At 36.1% G+C, this 23,389-nt stretch overlaps 1 protein-coding gene across 1 annotated transcript in view; it reads right to left on the bottom strand.

Annotated features, from left to right (window-relative positions):
- Positions 1 to 23,389, bottom strand: part of LOC140169260 (uncharacterized) — a 196,695-nt gene that overhangs the window by 71,237 nt on the left and 102,069 nt on the right. The window contains exons 2-3 of the mRNA XM_072192517.1: positions 21,654 to 21,781; positions 885 to 1,104 (exon numbers count right to left, since the gene is read on the bottom strand). Coding sequence (XP_072048618.1) covers positions 885 to 1,104; positions 21,654 to 21,781 — 348 coding nt within the window. The remainder of the gene's footprint in view (positions 1 to 884; positions 1,105 to 21,653; positions 21,782 to 23,389) is intronic.

Raw genomic sequence — 23,389 nt, 5'->3', positions numbered from 1 at the left:
TGCCGTAATGCCCTCAAAATATGTCCTTCACCCAAGGCAGTCACTTGCCGTGCCCTCTAATGAAGTTGCCGTCGTTGCCCCAGCCCTGCCCCTTCATTATAAAATCATCTATCAGACTGTTAGTGTGTGTTTTGTTCACTTTGCCTTGGTGCCCTTCTCAAATTTTCAACAGTTGCCATGATGCCCTCTTAAAATATTACAAACCGCCGTGCTGCCTTGCCTTTTCAGTGAAAATCCAAGGCAATGATCAACTTGCCCTAAAAAAGTTGCCATGCCCCTTCAGATCCTTAATTCGAGGGCTGACTCAGACCATGGAAGTACATTGTACATCCATGCTCAGACAACATCTTATTATTTAAAAGGACAATAAGGAAGATGGTTGAGGATGCTTGTATGTCTTCATGGTCTACTTCTCTGCAAATATTTTGCAAGTGGTTGATTTAGTTTGCTCACTTTTGAAATGTTTGGGGTTTGTGGTGAAATGGCACCTGCTGTTATTTTAAGTACAACAAGCCAGGCCTAAAGATCACTTGACACAAACTTTTGTTGTGTCTTGTGTCATCTGCAATTTATTCATGGCAAATCCAGGCCACTGCTAGCTCCTTGGGCATTATTGGATGACAAAACCTTACATAACCATCACTCTTCTGTAATTTGACAGGTAGTCATTCACTGATTTTGTCATCATGAAATGATCAAGGAGCACTGACAATAGTTATAACCATGAACATGTATTTACAGTTAGTCTGTTAAATTCTGCAACCTGTTGCCTATAAACACATGATGGCATCAGACTCATCCACTAACCCACAACAGGTCAACCATCTTACAACACTGATAAATATAAGCTCATGAACTAAGCCATGATGAATGAGAATACTTACAAGCTACTTCAAGTGAGGCATTTTTGCTCTTCACCGTTCCAAGTCGGTTATGAGCCACACACTGGTATGAGCCTACATAAGGCCTATTTACACGTAGAAAGAACAGTTGCTGAAGGTCACCTATGGACACCGCTGATACCAGTGACCTTTGGTCCTCGTCCTCGCCTGGCATCTGTGAATCTTCTAAAAGATCGTCCATTGACGCTCCATCTTTTATCCACTGCAAAAGACAAGAACAAGAAGAGAATGTTGAGTACATGACAATCCAAATAATATCATCAAATATTGGTATGCACAAATACAAACTATAAATCTAACTACCGTATTTCGTCAAATAGTCGCCCCCCCCCTCAAATAAACGCCCTCACCACTTTTTTCAACCAAGATGTTTAAAAAAGTGCCAATATTTCTATGCTATCTTGTGTAGTAAGCTTATCAAGTTGCCCACATGGTCGATAATAGAGTCAATAATTGGCGAAAATCTGGATCAGAAAGCCGGAAGTGAACCAGAAGTGTTTCTAGTTCATAGTTCGTCATTTTAGCGTGAGTTTTAAGTTTACCTAATGATTTTAACAGGAATTATCGTTCTAAAATTGACCTTGAATAAACGCACCCCCCCCCCCCCCTTGGGAAAATGTAATGCCCCGGGGGCGTTTATTAGACGAAATACGGTATCTGATCATTTTGCAAATATCAAAACAAAAGTAATACAGCTGTACATTTGTCTTTGTAAATTTTATTATCCAACCAACTTATTTTAAATAACAGTCAATGTAGCATTCATGTTTTATTGTAAAATATCTATATTTCATTCACTCATGCATAAAACAATAAATAAGTTCCAAGAAAATGGTGCAAAATTCATACAGTATTACATGTAAATTGTGATTTAATCATCTAAATAATAGTATGCAATTTCTCCGTTGATATTTACTATTCATAGGCAAACAAGGATACAATATCGCTATCTGATTAAACTTTGATGATGTTTAATCAAGCCAAGGTGCTAAGTTATAACCAAATATGCCATTTTTCTTTTACGATCCTTATTTTGCATCATCGCTTGTAAGATTTCACTTTTATAGTGCAGCATAGAAGTTTTAGATTACATTGTTTAACACTAGGTTTCCTACAGACTCGATTAGCACTGGTGTTTTATCACATATATCTGTTATGACATCATACCCAATACACAGTTCATTTCCTAAAACACTACACACTCATCCACAAAACCAACTTTGCATTCTTGGCAACTGTAACATCATTCCTATCAAATCTGTCTATACCCTAATTCATTTCTCCGCATAGAGGCCCTAATAACCACACCTACCATCCCACGACTACCGACAAACAGCCATCTTATCCGTCGCAAATACGCATTGATTGATTACAGATTCATACAGTGTATGCAACAAATAATAAGAGTTAGTACATCGTGATGCGAGCCATGCCCCACAGGTAAGCCTGCAACCTGTTATATGGCACCTCAAATGGCGCCAACTTCTTTCTTCCTTTAATTCACACTCCCATACATTATTAATACATCAATTTTCAACATGCTATGTGTAAAATAATTTCATCCTGGTTGTTATATCACTGCTGAAGCTCTTAAAGCAACTTATTATGGTGGTTTTTATCAAAAGGTGATGATTTGATGAGGCCTAGAAATGTGAGCATTTAAAGGCATGAAATTATTGCACAGAGTGGGAGGTGGTTATTTTGTGAGGCTAATTATGATTGGTAATTAATCACTGCAATGTTAATTGGTGGTATCTATTGTAATCACTAGGATCCACAACATGCTCATCTAATCAGGGCACAGTTCTTTAACCCCAATACATTTGTATATATTCATTCAATGACCTCTGAAAATTTGGGAACAAAAATTCATACCCTGCAACTTGAGGTCAAATTTTGCACTATGATTGTTTAATTGAGTTTATTGAACTATGCCATTGGGATGAGGCCATTATGGTCCATAGTGAATTGGGTACAATTAGAATTCTTTTGGACTTTTGTAACTTCCTCACACTTGTCAAATATATGAATACATTAGATACAAAATAAGAATTTTGGGACACCCTATAAAGATTCTGTATCTTGGGTGAAGTAGTGAAAGAGGTGTGATGGAGTAAATTAAATTTCTACGCGCTGACAGCTTGCTCCAATTCTTATGCATTTTAAGATTAATGGATGTCTATAGGCCTATATCGTTTTTCTTTTCTATTTTTTGACAACATCGTGTCTTTTGATGTCTTGCTTTTATATTCTGTTTTTGAGTGTGAATTTTTTCTTCTCAATATTTTTGTAGTAGAATTACCTCTGATAGCACACTGGATGAAGCAGAACTACCCCTAATAGCACATTGGATGAAGTGGAACTACCCCTGATAGCACAGTGGATGAAGTAGAACTACCCCTGATAGCACAGTGGATGAAGTAGAACTACCCCTGATAGCACAGTGGATGAAGTAGAACTACCCCTGATAGCACAGTGGATGAAGTAGAACTACCTGATAGCACAGTGGATGAAGTAGAACTACCCCTGATAGCACAGTGGATGAAGTAGAACTATCTCCGTAGCACAGTGGATGAAGTAGAATTACCCCTGATAGCACAGTGGATGAAGTAGAAAGTACTTTTCTGAAGTTTGAAAGTTTTGACACTGGGAGTTTAGGCTAAATGTTTTGGTTTCTGCTATATCTATATATAAATGCTAAATGAGTTCTTAGCAAGAAAAGGATGTTATTTGTCAACAACTAGCACCAGCAAACTGAATAAACAACTACCTTTATTCCTATAATTTCAACACTTAACTCAGTCTACCTGATCTATCTGTTTATATGCATCACCACTGCTCCTCTACTCTTTCTGATTAATTTGAAATTGTTGAATATTTTATGCCAGGTGACATTACAGTCGGATCAGGTGAACACGACCAGCGGGTCAAGTTACTCAACACCGTAACAAGAATCCTGTATTATTTTAGTGTTATTCTTCAAATAGATACGTCTCTCCCGTCATGCGTAATATAGATTTGTTTCTGTCTTGCGACTTTGCCCCGTTCCATGTGGATGTTTTTCGCGGTCAAGCAAGACGACATTTCGGTAACTTTATATTTTGTATCTTCTTGGCTTTCTCCTCTAGGACAGATCCATTTTAGTTTTTATTTGAACATCTCTTACTGTGCTCTGCACAATATTTGTATATATTAACTGGGTGACAACTACAAGCAACCAAACAAAAATTTGTTTCATTTTCTTCCGGTGACGAGGCGATATTAATATTTTGTGATCTTCTCGCGACTAAGCATATGCATAATATTGTGTATCAGTCAATATGGCGGGTGGGCATAAGCATGGTGGGAGGCGGTTCTAATATGAATGTATTAAGCAAATAATTTTAATTTATCCTTTGTTGGGAGGATGTGTCGTCTTGCAGCACACAAAATTGAGTTGTGGCAAGTTATATTATAATTTAGCAGAGATGCAAGAAAGTTCATTGAACCCAAGATCACATGAGGTATGGATGAAGACCCGCAAAGAGAGACCCCCTACAAGCCAAATATTTGCAATGTATATTTGATAAGATTATGTCAATGTATATTATAGGTTTGAATGTTACTCTTATAAATTGAAGTTGATTCAATCCCACTATTCACTTAAATAACTTCGTCAAATATAAATTAGTGTTAAATGTCAGATGGCTATGTTCTCCAAATTGCTATCTACTGAAGATAACACACTAATGAAGGTATCTATAGGTCACTCCCGAATCCAGATTGGTTTGAATCGATGCATATGGTTATGTTCTCCAAATTGCTATCTACTGAAGATAACATACTATAGGACACTCCTGAATACAGATTGGTTTGAATCGATGCATATGGCTATGTTCTCCAAATTGCTATCTACTGAAGATAACATACTAAAATAGGTATCTAAAGGACACTCCTGAATCCAGATTGTGGATACCTCTCTACAAATTGCTATCTACTGGAGATAATAGAGGTACCTATAGGGCACTCCTGGATCCAGATTGGTTTGAATCAATTGCTATCTACTGAAGATAACACACTGATGGAGGCATCTATAACAGGACACTCCTGAATCCAGATTGATCTGAACTGATTTAGAATGCAATATGTCATGTAGAAATCTTCCAAATATACCAGGTGAAACCAATTAAACCTTCATTCTTCATATACCAGCAAATTGGAGAGGCATTAAGCTTAAGTTAAACCCTTAACCATGTGAATGGTAAGGAAAATAGTACAATCTATATTTATATTGTATTTCCACAACTGCACTGAATTAAAACAAATTTATGACTGTATTTGAAAATCTACATGTAAAATACATTCAAACGAGTACAAATATGCCTAGTATTAGAACACCAGTTCTTGTAATCAGCTTTCACATTTTGAAAATAAAACTTGTAATATCTGCAAATTGTGTGCAGTAAAGCTTCCACCTGCTAGCTAGCAATGTTTTAGGTGAAATCAATCCATGACACCACAAATAAGATAATGACTCTCCTATGTGCCACATCTCTCTTGAAAGAGCATTTAATTAACTTTAGTAAAGGATTGAATTCACCCACCGCCTGAACCATCAAATCTAAGTAACATCACGATATAGTCTACATTATATCGTCAAAGATAAAGTTGAGATCTAAGAAATATCATGATAGTCTATCTAACGAAGAGTTGGGATTTCAAATGCTTTAAGATACTGGCTTGATTGATGATTGATTAGAGGAGTTCTCCATTACATTTTAAACTTTAAGTATATAGAGTACGTTTGAAGGTAAGAAAAGAGAGAGAAAATTTGGATGCCTTCCTATACGCCATTAGCACACCCTGGCATCAATCGTTTTTATTCATTTATCACATAGGCGTGTATCTACCATTTTCTCGCATAACAGCAATGCTTTCTTTTACTTTGGTACATATTTTAATCATTCAACAACCTTTATGGAGTAAACGGTTGTATCCAATGCGATATTAAGCAATATACTTTCTTTTACTTTGGTACATATTTTAATCATTCAACAACCTTTATGGAGTAAACGGTTGTATCCAATGCGACATCAAGCAATATACTTTCTTTTACTTTGGTACATATTTTAATCATTCAACAACCTTTATGGAGTAAACGGTTGTATCCAATGCGACATCAAGCAATATACTTTCTTTTAAATCAGTAAATATTTTTATCATCCAACAACTTTTATAGAGTAAAGAGTTGTATCCAATATGTGAAATCAAGGAATATAATTTCTTTTACTTTGGTACATATTTCTATCATCCCAACAGCCTTTATGGAGTAAAGAGTTGTATCCAATATGTGAAATCAAGCAATACACTTTCTTTTACTTCAGTACATAATTATTTTAATCATCCAACAACCTTAATGGAGTAAACAGTTGTATCCAATATATGAAATCAAGCAATATACTTTCTTTAACTGGAAGATAAGATTATAATCCAATCTTTGCAAGAAGGCAGTATTTTCACTCCTACTTCTATGCTGAATGCATGTACGGTAATGGAAATTTGTAACAAGTATACAGCTATGAAAATTAATGCAAGATACATTGTTTTGGCACTACAATATTACACACTCCGATTGCTATCCCAAAGGAAGTATATACAGCTATGAAAATGATCACAAGATAAAGTTTGACACAGCAATGTTCCGCCTTCCGATTCCCAATCCCGGAAGATAACAGTTGTCTCCTTCGCATCCCATCGTCGACGTAAAGCGATTGAATAATGAATACTAATTGAGTGAGCACATGGTCCGCCACACACTATCTGATACTGAAGCTGCAATTAATTTACGTCAAACCACGGCCAATGACACCTTCTTATTACCCGTGTCGTGCCGATGAAACCCAAACCCATCCGCATAATCCCAACTAATGCTCATCTTCTTCATCATGTTTACCAATCTTGTCAAGTTGTGTTTAAATTTGTAAACAATCAAGAGATTTAATTGTGAACTGTCTGCCAAATGAAAACACAGACATGTAGATTTGTGTTCTAATTCAAATTCTATTTGTATAGTTACTGGAGTGATTATAAAAGTTCCATGGTATTTAAAAGTTGGGAGTAATGCAAGCCAACAAAAACCACAAATTCCATCAGTATATTTCAAGGAATCCTGACATTTGAAGCATACATAAAATGTTGTTGCCCAAACAGTTAACGCATTCAATTTTCTGCTAATATCCTTCACCCACATTCCTATCCCCAATCCCAATATTAAGTTAAATCTAACTTGTCATATTATTACTATTGATACAAATTTGTGGTGAAAACCTGTTTATACTAAACTGAGCTCAAAAACAAACTTATAATTTTTCACAAGGTCATATCTTGAAATCCTGTCCATCAAATTGAACCAAAACACATGTCAGTAACCAAGCAGTTATCCAACTGACACAACAGCAAAATGCACTGACATGGAACAGCTTCCTGGACCACATTCACAGCCCAGCCCTGTTTCATGAAAAAAGTGTATGAAAAGCAGAAAGCAGCACCGTTTTATCATCTGTGCAAGGATCTTGTGTGCATTCTCACAGATTTTTTTGTGCTGTGTGTCAAATGTTGGGCTGTGAAAGTGGAGGAAGTCCACGAAGCTGTCCAATGACAGTGCATTTTGCTGTTGTGTCAGTTGGACAACTGCTTGGTTACTGACATGTGTTTTGAGTCGAGTATTAAAGTAATCCTGTGTGTAATTTTGGTTCATTTTGATTGACAGTATTTTAAGATATGACCTTGTGATTCACAAGTTGTTAAAAAAGATAAGTTTCTTTTTGAGCTCAGTTTATTTTATTAACCTTACAACTTTCAATTAACCCCTCTCAAATACTCCTCTTCTAGAACACTGTATGCCTTTCACTTCCATGTAGGCCTACATCCCATGCTGTCACTAAGCTAGCTGCACAGAAATTGTAATTACATTTGTACATCATCATTAAAATCCTGGTAGTCAAGTGTCGGCAATCTGATCGATATTGTCTTCAAGCATTAGTTTCCTGAGTTGACTCCTTGCCTTCATGTTAGCAAACATGTCCACTAGATGAATGAATGATGAATAAATACTGTAAGGTTGTTTGAATTTCCTCTGCAAATACAGGCTTAATTGCTATGTCAACTCTGAACAGCTTCTGTGCTCTAAATCACACCTTATGATTGTATTTATTCTAGCAAATGACTTATTAATTTTGTAACACAAATTATTGGAAATTAATATTTTAACGTATGGTCTATGAGCTGAATTGGAGAGAAGACTTTTCATTACTTCACAAATTTTCATCAAAAATAATTACAAATAAAACTATAAAAATCAAATTTTCATAAGCTTTCAAATTGCATTCAAATTACTACAAACATGCCTAGTATTGGTTTAACAGTTACTGAAGCATCACTTCTGTGTACCTCAAATATTGATGGGATAATTTCAGTATATTGAAATCCATCCAGCGTGCAAAGATAACAGGACTTAGCGCTGGGAATAACAAGGGTCCCGTAAATTGAGGAAACTGACCATCTTACCCGAGTTATCATTAATCGCACGGGAGCACTTTGACGCTTATTACTGAAGCGTGGAGCCAGGTAGGCGCAAGCAGATAATCTACTTTGGAGGTACGAAACGGGAGATTGCATGCCCGGAGATATTATGGCGTGAGTCGTGAGTTTAAGCCATCTTTATTGGAAGGTAAATGAGATTGTGGCGGCAAGTTGACGTGTTGATTAATCTTATTGGCACAATAAAATAATATGTAGGATGCCTGTGTAAATTACTCAATAAGGTGCACAATTTTGCAGTTTGCTTAATTTCAAATTCTATCCTGTTCAAAATATTAGGCTATTCCATTTGAAATCCATACCCCCTCTCTGGAAGACTTCTATTAAATCTTCCACAGGGGCATGGCAGTTGTCTACTGAAACAGCCCATTATAAATTCATTGAGAAATCAAGAATAGTTTGCAATATGCAAATTTAACTGTAATATTTCACATGATACAATTTGAATTAATTTGCAACCAATAAAAAAAATGTGATTTGATATTTATCATTTCGCAAAAAAGTAAACTGCTGATCTCTGACAACAAATAAGGAAATTTGTTTAAGCCAAAAATATATGAAATCTTGCTTATTGTGTAACTTGTAAGAATTTCAAAATCAAGATACCAACTTGTTGCACTTGTAATGAACTCATCCCCAATGTGCTCTTATAGGACACCTTCCCTAATATGAAATCTATGTACATCCCATCACTGAACCATGAGCCCCAATATCTCCCAACACTATATGCAAAACAACATCACCTCCATTGTCAAAGTTAAGAAACCTCCCATTATAAATAACATTTCACAGCTTAACCTCATATTAAAGAGACTGATTTTGGTGCCCAATATATGTGAGGTCATTCTATGAGTATACATTTATATTAGGGTTCAGGAACTGTGCCTTTAGCAATTGGCATACTAGATTGTAGCGCTACACTGACATCAAACTAATATTTTGATTTGTCAAGGGAAGTATGATAGCGATAATCGCTGATTGAAAATTCATTTTACCATGTAATAGTTACTGTCCCTACGGTCTGTCAAACAGAGATCTATGAAACAACATACACAGGATATAAGCTTAACATTTAAAGAGACGATAGTGTTACCAACTTAAGTTACTCCTCACGATTGGAAAGCAGGGACAGGTTTTGTTTTTGACTTAACGCTATCACGAAGCACTCTGCTTGAAACTACTATAATGTAACATGTAGCTCTTATTCTAGGCTTGTTAAGTTGGAATCGAATTTGCCTTAAACACAACACGGTTCATTTTTCTTTCATCTTGGCATCATTACAAAAACTATCACACGCCTCTGTTTTTAACTATACATGAAACTCTGCATCAGTATGTTAAGTAAGAATCTAATTTGCATTTGAAAAAAACAAGTTTCCTTCAGATTGTCACCAAAGGAGATATTTATGATATCCCAGCATGCATTGCTGTAAGCCCAACATATTTATGATTCAGCACCAACTGAACATTAAACATAGTGCATTGTGGGATCTGATGAAGATCTTCTTTGGTGGGCTGTCACCAATATGTAACCCATGTGAACAAGATATTTTTGATATCCCAGCATACATTGCTTCAAGCCCTACACATTTATGATTCATCACAAACTGAACACTGAGATAGAGATGCAGAAAATGGTGCATTGTGGGATGTCACCATTATATAACCCATGTACAACTCTGCCTTCAGCAATGCACTGAAACTGGAAAAAAACTTGCAGTTTTTGAGGTAAAATAGATTTGTGTTTGTCACATTCAATCAGTATTTGATTCATTTCTACAGGTGTCACATTTGAAATTGGTGCAGAGATGGAAAAAATATCTTTAAATAACAACAGAATTCACTTGCATATTTAAGCATAAGCCACTGCGGAAATTCTCTTCACAAAGGAACTTCCATGTAGGGCTGCCTTTTCATGTCTTATCATCGATTGAGTTACTTTGATTTGAAAGGAGTTTACTCTTAGAAAAGGGGGTCCTTAGCTGTTGTGTATGTAGAGAACCTTCAAAAGTAAAGGGTTTTTGAAAATTGCAAAAACCCCAAAATGGTTCTTTCTAGCCTTTACAGAATGAACCTTTTTCAGGTATGTCTTTAAATAAAATGGTTCTTTCTGACCTTTGCAGAACCCTTTTGGTTCTTCAACCATTTAATTAAGGTTCAATAACTTTTCAGGTTGAACCTTGTTTCTGATTGTAAAAATGCTGTCAAGAAATTCTCCACAATTGACTGAAGAAAGATTTACCATATGAGCTGATAATATTTAGCATAGCATTCACGTCTCACACAAACAACCTGTTTACTGAACATCGCAAAACAACAAAGACATCTCTAAACAAAACGCAACAGGGACTTGACTATTTTTAACTCAAAAACTAACTTCACATTCCCTGTAGTTTATTTCAGTCTAAATTCCCTAGCATCAGGCAATACGTGCATACAAACCAGCCAAATTCCCTAGCGTCAGCCTATACGTGCATACAAACCAGCCACCTATGCATGCAACCTTTTTGCTCCCTCTCCTTTTCCAAACAAGCTTGCGATACAAACCAGGTATAAAAAGCCAGCGACATTTTCAATAAATAGACTCATAGTCATTTGATACGGTGGTCACGCCTGGGCTCATAGCATCTTGCCATGCGGACTGAACAGCTCTCTTCAGACCCCTCTTGTGGCCTTGTAAAGGGTTCTTCATTTTGTTTATAACATTGGCCATTCATTGAAGTCTGATTCCCACACTTGATTACGTGACTGACACAACTAATGGCAGAATGGACACTTGGTATAGATACAGTCTCTGATTGAGGTTTGTGTTTGTGCGTGTGTGCCTGTGGGGGTGGATGCCCCCATCCCAAAATGCCCTCAAAGTACCCCTTTTGGGGTTTTTTATGCCTTTTTATGCCTTGGTGTGTGTGTGATACACGGGGGTACATGTGTCTCTGCTGCAAGAGCATATGATTTGTGCATTTGGAGTTCTACTTCCATGCTAGTGCATTATTATGAAAACATACAATTACTTAAAAGCAATACACCCCCAAATTAACACACATCGAACGACAAATCAATTCCCAAAGTAAAGGGGTATTCAGACTTTTTATTGTACGTACAATATTGTATGCAACATATCTACGTTGTTTAATCTATTGCCATTCTATTTCCAGTAATGTTTAAGTTCTAACGAATGTTTGATGACATAAAATCGATAATATATTTCTACTAGATATTACATGTAACATATTATCGATTTTTCGTCATCAAACATTCGTTAGAACTTAAACATTACTGGAAATAGAATGGCAATAGATTAAATAACGTAGATATGTTGCATACAATATTGTACGTACAATACTCGGAGTCTGTGGAGCGCTTAACTGATTCTACAAGAACCTAAAGAAAGACCATCCATGCTTAATTTTCATAAAAGTATGGCTTGCTCGATTTGCTTCTTAACAAAACCTTTAAGTAGTATATCAGACCCTTGAGATCGGTATGCAATTAAGCGATTCATGAATAACGCATCCATCAGTGAGATAACTATACAGACTCAAGACTTGCAATCTAATTCTATGGAACGCCTCTAAGCCATTATTAACATTTATTTTGTGTATATGTATAGTGTATACTACCTGGGAGCATACCATCATACCATTGACAGAGTTCAGTAATCAACATGTGAAACCTTATTATTTGATCATTGTGTTTCTAAAGATGAGTTTGACCTGGCTTTAAACTTACCCTGTCCCTGTCGGTGGCAGGGGCCCATCTTCCCCCCTTTTAAGGTCTTTTTTGGGCAGTTTTACATAAAATTTGTTTGCCCCCCCCACAAAATTCACTTTGGCCACCCACCCCCCTATATGAGCTAAAACTGATTAAATTTTGTATTTTTATTTACTATTCTATTCTTGCCACTGTAGTAAGCTGAAAATGCCATCAAAATTGGACTTAAAATTCCTAAAATATGAATATTTATACTTTGCAGATATTAATGAAATACAAAAGTTGCACACTTCTTCTACGCGTATTTCGAAATTGATTTTTTAGCGACACAGGCTCATCTTGTTTCATATCATCACTTTACCAGGCTCAGTATCCTATGGTTTATTTCAATCACAAAACCCAACTCAATCTCAAGAGCACATGTAAAAAGGTCAATTGCCATCTAAATTGGCTTTCAACACAAAGTACATCTTTTTATTACTTTTTCTGTTTTTCACTCCAGTCTCTATGTATATTACTCAAGGGCCTGTACTACTGACTTCTTATTTAAGAGCCTAACCAGCGGAGTTCTTCGTCCTACTCCGTTTATTAGTTTTAAAGAACGATCTGATATTAACTTGAATTCAAGCAACACACTGCTATAATGGCATTGCAAGCTTCAGTTCCTTATACTGAAAATTAGCTAGTACATGATGCATGTTTGTACTCATTTGCAAGCATTTTCCAGAATTATAGATTCCATATATGGTCATGAAAGAAGGATATTCTCCTGTTTTTATTAAATTCTAAAAAAATACTTTTTTGTCAAACATACATCTTTTCTGAAATAGACTTAAAATAATATGTGCACAAACTTGAACAAAATAAAGCACTAAGTATGAAAATTATTAAAATATGCTTCCTTTTGACTTTAAATTTTTGACAGTTCTAAGTGCATTGCAAATCCAACTTGGGTGAAAAAAATTTCCTATTTTCTCTATGTAATACTATAGTGAAAAAGTTAGTCTCTGAAGTGCTTTTTAGAAATCTTTTTTATTTCTACTTTTTAAGTCCATGCAGGCTGACAACAGGTAGAGCTGAAGAGCCAATTGGGAGTGAGCAAGCAGTCTTCAAGTTCTTGTCAAGGTGCTATTATTTAAGCTTTAGAACTTGCTCAAATTGAAAGGTAAAAAGAGTTGATGAAATGCACTTTCTTTCACTAAGTGCTAAAATTAAACACAACCCGATCCAATTGCACATCAAGACACTTAAAGCATAGTGACCTTGTCTACATTACATTAGGCCTAAGAATGCAGCATGCTTACAACATACCGTAAAAACTTACTATCAAGCGCTTTTAAAACATGCAAACATGAAGAGCCCCATCCACAAAAGTGTAAAGAGTTTTGAGCAAATCATCGATACACATAGTTATAAACGAAAAAGTAAACCTGCAAATGTGTATTTTAAGCCCATTAGCTCAATTGTTAAAGCGCCGGACTTTGGTACAATTTTATGTTTTCAAAAGCGCTCGATAGTAAGCACATATGCTAACTATCAAGTTTTTACGGTATGCATAACATTTCAAGTCCAATTGACAATGTGGGATTTCTGTGATGAGAACTAGGAAACTTGCAACTCCAGGTAAGAAAATACTTCTCTCAATTTATATCAAAATCACCTTTTAAGTGAGTGAATGAGAACACAAATATGACTCAATGTTTGTTCCTAGTGACAAAAGCATCTCAAAACAAACGATCATCTGACAAAATGAGAAATATGACATCATCAGCACCATGGGCACCACTACCATCAACCACCTCAGGCAGCAGCAATAATATCATCATAGTTGTCATCATCATCACTGTCATTGTCGTAATCATTGTCATCTTCATCTTCAACATCATAATCTTCATCACCATCATCATTGTTATCACTGTCTTCATCATCATCTCCTCCATCAACATCAACATCTTGATTGTAAACATCATCATCATCATTATCAAATTCATAGGCTAACCATTGCCTTCCAAGAATATCTTTCTTAGTAGAAACTCACTCCAGACCCTTTAATTCCATCACCTAATTGAGACATGTTTTCATATGGTTTTGAGGGATTTTGACCATATTTAATGACAAAACAGCTCAAACAATGCCTCAGCTGGTAAGCTGACAGTTTCTACATCATCCTCATCATCATCTTAAAGATAAACCAACTTTTCGACATGGATGTAAGCGTGATCCTAAAAAATGCCTTTCACGGTGACCCAAACTATTTACAAGACCTCTTCTGCATTGAGGCTGGCCTTCCCTTTTAAAGGGAATTTTTATCTCATTCTCATCTACACCAACTCCTAGCAGTCATTTTGTCCCCATAAAAAGGCAAACTCTCAACTTTCCACGTGCAATTAAAGCCATATTATAACATTTCTGTAAAAATAGATTAGTATTTATTTTCCATAAAATGTTAGCTTTTACTGTCAGATATGTCCCTTTTAATTTTGAGCCGAACAAGTGAGGTAAAGCATAGAAAATTGAATTTACTACTAGCACCCATGCATGTAACTCCCGCAGTTGTAATACGGTACGATCCTCGGGGTGTGTGTGTATGTGTATCCCGCATGCCCTGTACCTACTGTGCATACATGTTCAACTAATATTTCCATTGTAATAATAAAACGCCGGTTCAATTGTTTTATTCAAAATCTCGGATTTTGACAAAACTACAGCACCTAAAGTCTTGATTTTGCAGAGTATCTTTAGTACATTACAATCGTGTAAAAAACAGAATTTAAAAGAAATTTGAGGGCGTTCTCCTCAGCAAATGTTATAATATGGCTTTAATTGAAGGTGGCTGACCCATCAGTCTAGAAATTTCCTGCCAAATATGGAAAGAAAGGAGACATACAATATGAAGTCGTGAAGTGATGACAGTGAAGTCATCTGGTACGCTGACAGTTTCTACATCACCTTCACCGTCATCTCATCAAGATAGATAGGATAACCAACCCTTCTAGACCAACTCCTCCAGTCATTCTGTCCCCACAACTCTCAACTTTCCAATTTCACCTGCAATTAATTCAAGGTGGACGACCCATTGGTCTAGAAATTTCCTGCCAAATATGGACTATGAAAATATGGAAAGAAACGAGACCTACGATATGAAGTTGTGAAGCAATGACAGTGAAGTGAGGACCCGTATTGGATTTTCTTTTGATATTTCATTGTTTTCTTTCCCCTTGGGGCATTTATCTTGGTTGCTAAGGGTACATGTTCTCATGTCATATCAGCACACCTATGACAACCAGTCTCTTACACAAACATTTTGATTCATCACTCCTGCAATTTTTATTTAAAAAATGCTAAATATGATTCAAGTTTGCAAGTGAATCCTGTCAAATTAACACCTTCAAACCAAAATTAACAAAATACTGATAAAAAGATGTTTCATTTGTCAATTTTTGCATTTTTTTAAATCAAAATATATCCATTATTATATCCCATCAACTTCCCATATGTGCCACATTTGTATGCATTTTTCCCCAAATACTCCATATTTCATTATAAAATTTCAAGCAGCAAGCTCAGACTTGACAAATAATGGCCAACAAGTGTCCCAATATACATCTCTATCACCAAGTGTCTAACAGTTCCCACTCCACATCTGTGTAAGAGTTTGATACCTGTAAGCAACATAAGCTCCCATTTCCAGTAATATTGAGCGTGAGCAAGTAGCGTACGCTAGCTACGCTAATCATAGTTACGCTTGTTATTTAGCTCCGAGGTATTTTGTGATGGTATAAGTCACGGGTATTGTGTGTGTAGTAATGGAACCTTGTTCAAACATGGGTGAAAAATCTTTTTGACGTGCTCGCTTCATTATTACCAAACATTACTTCAAATTTTTCATTTTCCCAATTTTTTTAGCTCTTTCGATCATGTTTCTTTTGTGTGTTATAAGTGGTTGGTGAGAACTACATGATTATTATCATAAAATTGAATATGACTGGCTTGTGCCAAGCTGTTCATGATATGATTAAATCTGTTTCTACAACTTAAGCATGAGAACCCTAACTTAGGAAAGCTTATCAAGTTCTGTACTTATTTATTTACATTGAATGTCTTCTGAGCACCCACATTATGGTTGAGTCTCTCCTTCCAACACCATATGGTTCAAGAAAGCTTACTAAGTTCTATACTTTATATATTAAATATCTTCTTAGCACCTTCATTATATAGTTCAATCTCCTCTTCCAACACCATATGGTTCCGATCTTAGTTTTATCAGGGAAATGATAAAGGTTCTAAAGTTGTCCTCTCAGGAAAACCCTTAAGAGGTTCTCTAAAGAATCAAAAATGGTTCCAAAACCATCGAAAATGGCCCCAAAAATATGATACAGAACCGTGTTTGGTTCTTTAGAGAACCTTTAAGGGTTCTCCATAATTAAAGAACCTTTTTTAGAGGTTCAAGAGGGAGAGTTCTCCTGAGAGGATAAAAAAGTTTCCATCTAGAACCTTTATTTCTTAGAGTGTTTGAGCAAAGTGCAACAAAAAAGTACATTGTAATGTCACATTGTCATGATTATGTTGCGAGAGAACATTTATTGAAGGAAAGGGATTCAAGATATGATAGTGCTTTGGTCAACGGTTCTTAGGAACAAACACCTAGCACCTTGGAATGACCACTCTGTTAGTTGTAGAGGTAGATAATTTTGGAATACAATACAATTAGGTCATAAATTCTGAAATACCCACAATGATACAGTTTCACAAATTTAGCACTTCTTTTCAAATCTTGCTCTATTTCTGTCACAAAACTTACAAAAACATTGTGTTCCAAGTAACATTACACCAACGTTGACCCTAGCATGACCTCCAGGTCAAATGCCAAGTTCACTTTCAAATACATGTATCAAATTTGCTATTCAATTCAAGCTACATAAACTTGTTCAATTCACAAAAGATTCTTTTCTCTGCAAACACAGCAAATAGTTGAGCATATAGGTTTCTTTCTTTTGCATAAACCTGATTCAAAATAGTTTGGAGCTTTACTTTTCACACACTCTGCAAACATACTCTGCGGGTTCATTCCATTTTTTTACACGCCATTCATGGCCTGAAACAGGCTCATTCCATTTTTTTCTACCTTCCATTCATGGCCTGAAACCTTTCTCATTCTCATCTATCAAGACCAAGTTCTTCAAATCCTATAAATTAATGCATTCAAACAATGACCTTTGAAAGTGTTGGGTACAAAAACTCACGCTCCACAACTTGAGGTCAAATTTTAACATAGTATTGTTAAATAGAGGTTAAAGAACTGTGGCAATGACAGTGAGACTGTTTTGGGACCTTTCTTTATTACATCTAAAAAGTGAAATATAACCCTCGCAATACTTTTTTCTTTTCCGTCACAGGTTCCCATGGTGCTTGCAATTACGTGTACCAAAATGTCATATTTCTTTTTTCCAAGTATTCTGCGGTAAAAGCCTATCCGGCCTTTTTCATTCTTTCTTTCTCTGTCCGATTTCTATTCAGTTCCCAATAGTAAGACACAATATCTCCTGGACGTTGCTAACTCGACGATTCTATTTTTAAGTATATTGACTTGAACGAGGCAAGTCGTACCAAGCCAAGCGACTCAAAAGCTTTTCACCTCACACGTCCCACAAGCCTAGAGTCGCCTGCTTTCGTTTTTTGTCCTGTATCCATTTCTACCGCTAGGCTGTTTTGGTCTAATTTCGTTAATGATGCATTTTTTTCAGGCTATTTTGGTACTGCTCCAACTAACTATTGAGTCTATTCAAACTAATGTACCGTCAGTTTCGGGCAAAATTGGCAAGGTTTTTGTTCTATTCTATCCAATGTTCTCACTATCCACAAAACGAACCTCAAAAAAATACATCTCATGATAACCAGCACGCTGCATAAAGTTGACATCATTTGTGCTTTTATACCATCCATGGGACAAATTTGGATGTGAATTAAAGAATACTGTACTATACTTTAAAGTGTCAATCTTTGTTGTTCCTATAAGTTTAACTACCTCATTCCTGTTATAAAATAGTAGTAAAAGTGTAGTTAAGCTTTCTCAATGAGTAATAATGCTAACCATTGCAGACCAATTCTAAATTAAAACCAGTAAAGTCACCATTTGCAAGCACCATTAATTTGACTGAACAGTACTTCTCTATCAATTCCGTATACCACTTTTGCTACACTGGGTCGTGAATCAACGGGATTGCGATAATAACGCGACATAACCACGAGAAAAAAGCGGGGCATTGAATCCTGGGAGGGTATCTTATGATGACTAAATAATCTCGAGGGACGCAGCCAGATTGCATGCTGGAGGGTGTTTGATTCATTTTTTCATCTCGCTAATCACAGTCGTCGTAATGAGGTTAAACACAGACATCCAACTATATCAATTTTACATAGTAACATACAGCGACAAAAGACCCTAGTTTATTCAAAGACGCAATGATACGTACCACAATGGAGGTATGTCTCATCACTGGAGAGGCCGAACGTTATCAACGCAAAGCCTTAAAGGGGGTTGGAGGAAATGTTCGTGATTGGAATCAGTCAATGCAGTACCCTATTTGGATAACACATACTTGTTTTAGATGCCGTATTTTTTAATCAAATACTTTTTCTCAATATAACCAAATTGAAAATCTTTGTTAATGTTACATTGTCAATGAATAAAATTCCGCAACTGGGTCAACGTTTCTTTTGAAAACAATGTTTTTTTAATCATTTTGATCCACGTAACAACAAGCTCCAAATAATATTTACACATGCACTGTGACAGATTGTAGACTTAACAATTCCCACAAGATAACCTAACATCTTCACTTCTGTTCTCAGTCTTCAATCTACCCTACTGCATATTTTGTTTATGCACCGTGCCAAGCCATCGGGTTAGGAAAATAAATTGACAATATGGGTAGTTTTCAATCAAACTGGATTTGATGGTATTTGGAGTTCATCTAACATTTACTAGTAGACTTGGTAAGTTTCAATTAAGTGTGCAATCCTGCCTGATTTTGTTATGTCTGCTTCACAGCTTTGTTTGCTTCATAACTCAGGGTAAGGCAGGTCAAAATCCATTCAAAATTAACTTTCCTGAAAATCTAGTTGTAACATTGTACAATATTGAGTGTGTTTTTTTATTTCAAATTTGATTCAATTTCAAATAGTGGTTTTTATGTTATTTGTTACTCCTGAAGGCGGCAAAATTTTATAACGTTGACCAAGACCGAATTCAATCCTGATAGTGTATAGCTTCATTCTTCATATGCAGTTTTCTGTCTCAATGTTTGTCTGTGTGTCTGTCTGTCTGTAGTTTTAACAATTTAAATTTGTACATTCTTAATTTCATGAACAGGAAAAATATTTCACATTTTGTTGAAAAAAAAAAATTGGGAAAAATTTGATGACAAATATACCCTCAATGTTAATTAATATTATTTGTATCGAAACCTGAAACAATAAATGCATCACTTATTAAATATCACTTAATCACCCACCTCTATAGTACCTACCTCTATGGGGACATTGCTTTGTCTTACGGTGACCCAATATGGTAAACCTACAATTCCAATGGTATTAAGTATTCACACCCAATACTATACAAACATCATTCAATTCAACATTAAATATTAATTACACGTCGTATTCAAAATATTGTCATTGTTAAGAACCAATGACTGAGAATTACTGGTTGACATAGCGGCAGGTCAGGTAGTGACCTGATTTAAACGCATCATTTAGCGCAAATTGAAGTGCTTATTGTGAATTTTTAATGCATTTTTGTGCCGGATATTTTCGTCTGTTCGTTTGCACTAATTGTAATGGTATCTTGCCATTTGTTTTGCTTGCTAATGACCTGTGTTACAAGAAGGCTGGTTTCCGTTTTTAGCTCATTTAAAGGCCGCCATTTTAGTTCATTTAATGGCAGCCATGTTTCTTAATGGATTCTGCTCATCTTCTCAACAAATAGATGATTAAATTAAGCTCAATTTGCCTCATGTCACAAGGCTAAGTTCCTAGTCATATACACCGGTGCTAATAATGAAATTTGACCTCATATTTTAAGGATGAGTTTTAATACCCAATAGCATGTACAATTTGTGATGTACTCAGAATGACATGCAGGTCAGTGAGGTCAATGAATTGTGCACTTAAGAGATGAGAGTATGTAAAAGATCCCTGAATTTGCTCTCAAACCGTAACATAAAACTTGCATTTTAATGATTGGAATATTCTCCAGACTGAAATTTGATGTCCTTCTAAAAGAAGTCCTGTTTTACTAGAAATCGTAACCTGAAATATGCCATTTCCAGGGAAATACTAATATACAATACTTAAGACTGGCTAGAATTTCACAATAATGTCAAATCTTAAAATTGTGCCTCTTCAAAGATCTCTCTCTCTCTCTTATCAACCCTGAGTTATACCATGTTCCTGATAACTTAAGATGTCCTTTATGTGCCATCTTCCATTTTTACTTCTCCAGACGATTTATGAATTCAAGTCAATGTATTTCCCATCATATCTGTGACTGAAACAGAGCATTGTACATTTTTCTTGAACTTGGGCAAAACCTGTCACATTTCATGTTCGTATGTGTTTTATTTTCATTTATTGGAATTGTAAGCGATCTCCCCAGAGAGAGAGAGAGAGAGAGAGAGTCCCGAAGGCACTGAACAAATCTAGCAGCATGGAGTGAATATATAATATAGGAAATAAAAGCGACAAAATTGACACACAACTTGGACATTCTAGCATTGGACACGGACTGGGTGTTAACTTAAAAGGTCTGCTTAATTTGTGGGATTGTACAAGCGTAAGGGTAATGAAAAAACTTGACACTCAAGGAAAATGGAGAAGAACATTCCCAAGAGTTATGATAGTAGACTGATACAAATTCTTGATTATAGGTGAAATTGGGATTTTGAAGAATATCTATTTTCTTTTAAATCTGACATTATAATTTGTAAAGTAGCAAACCATCTGCATGGTACTATCAGGGAATGTAGGAAAAGTGTAAGGGTAATGATAAAACTGATGGAGATGACCAATCCCTCGAGTTATAATAGATTGATACAAATATATGACATGGGGAATTTGCAGAATATCTAGCATTTTTTACAAATGTGACATATAGTGCAAAGCAGTCAAGAAACCATCTATCTGTGTGGGATGTGATAATAAGAAAATGCCATAGATTTATACAGTACAAGATCATTGCCTTTTACAGCTAGTCGCTGGCCACTATGACCCAAGACACCCCTTATAAACCATTTAACATCATACAGGACCGCAGCTCTATGCCAGGGATTGCTGTTTCTACAGTCCATGTCTATACTAGTGCAGAACCCTAGTCAGCCTACATATAATATCCATCACAACCAGGATCAATGATTACCATGTATCCCATGATGCTCTCACTCAATGTGATATATTACTTACTGTTATTTCAGGTTCCGGTCGTCCTTCGGCTCTGCAGTTGAGTGTTGCTGGATCCCCTTTCTGTACTATTGTGTTCTGTGGATGTTCTATTATTCTAGGAGCAAAATCGTCTCTGCGGGCAGCGATTACTGGAATGACAAAATGAAAGAAAACAGAAACTCATTACTAATTGAAAACAAACAAACAAACAAAAATATACTCATGTGTGGATAACAGCTCTGAGGAAAAAGAGAATCCAAAAAAATGGATTTGATAATGAATTCCCATCAAACAAGAGTACCTGGAGTTACAAAGACTTCAACATTTGCATCCTGATCCTGTAAACTGATGTCGAAGCAGTCAAGTTGTTAAAATGGCACGGAATGTTACGTAAAAATGGCAAATACAAAGACTGTTGTGTATTTACTTTAATAAACCCATCTTCCCCATTCAATCAACACTGTCAATGTCATTTAGGACTACAGTCAATATTGGACTGATCTTGTTCCCTAGATTTGGAATTATGGCAAAATGATGCAAGTTTTATTGAGTTATCTCAATCTTACTGCCTTTGACTATGGATCACAGTTTACACACATTAAATATTGAGTTCAACTATTCCTGTGTACTGAAAAGTGCAATTGATAATCATCTTCAAAATTCAGAAAATTCTGCCGACTAGATTTCACAAAAATAGATAACATGCATGCGAGTATGTATGTAGATCAATACAATATGCATCATGGTTCATTCGCCTTCAAAATTTAGACCCTCCCTCGGGTCCATGGAGAACGACTGGTAATGTAGATTACATAGCATTAAAAATCAACCCAATACATGGACCCTCCCAGTCTGTAAGCAATTTGCCTTCAAGTTCCCACAAAATGCTGGGAGTTCACTTTTACGGATTTGGAGTCACGCAATCTTTCTATATACCACATCCATGTTTTCACTACATTAACGTTTGTGTAAGCGACTAAAACAAGATATTGTACCCGACCAATCAACGCAGCTTGGCATCGTAGGGATATTTGAAAAGGCTTCCCTAGCTAAATAATGTGCAAACATTTGCAAACCACACGCGATAATATACATAATATGGACAATAGGCCTAAGTCCGAGTCGAGTGGTTGCCTTTTATTATTGCTTGCGCATACCATGGGTCTATCAGGACGCGTGCCACTTGAGCTCCATTACCTCTCAGTTGTTGACAAGTGTCCCATCCGATCTTGCGTCACATCCCGCGGCATAGCTTTGTGCTACCATATTTGAATTGAAACTGAAGGGCTTTCGTAAGTGACATCGAAACAACGCGTGCTTCGTTGAACGAATATTTGGAAGGAGATCTCTAACAGATTGGACCAGTCTCGGAATCAGCGCTCAATGACTTTCGCATTCACTTATAATACGAGTATATTTCTAATATTGCTGCATGGTTGACTGTGGTGGGTGTAATTAGTGGCGTCGATTTGTGGATGAAGAGGAATGGGTTTGTGGCATTGAAGAAAATAAGGGGGGGTTACAGGACTTTTCATATTTTTTTTATAGGGCATTATGTAATTATTTATTGTTACATTATCCAGAGATGGAACCGAACCGAGACTGGGGGCCAGTCTATCAAAATTGGACTAGAGAGTTTGCAATTCTTAAATTAACTTTTGCCCAGAAAGGCTTCAGACTATAACTAAACATTACTTTAAAATTCAATTTTTTAGATCACATTCGATTACAAACTACCCAGAAGATAAAACCTTGAC

Source organism: Amphiura filiformis, chromosome 14, assembly GCF_039555335.1.
Source record: "Amphiura filiformis chromosome 14, Afil_fr2py, whole genome shotgun sequence".
NCBI classification, from domain to species: domain Eukaryota; kingdom Metazoa; phylum Echinodermata; class Ophiuroidea; order Amphilepidida; family Amphiuridae; genus Amphiura; species Amphiura filiformis.
The sequence above is the reverse complement of the archived record's forward strand: the minus strand, read 5'-3'. Positions and strand labels throughout refer to the sequence as shown.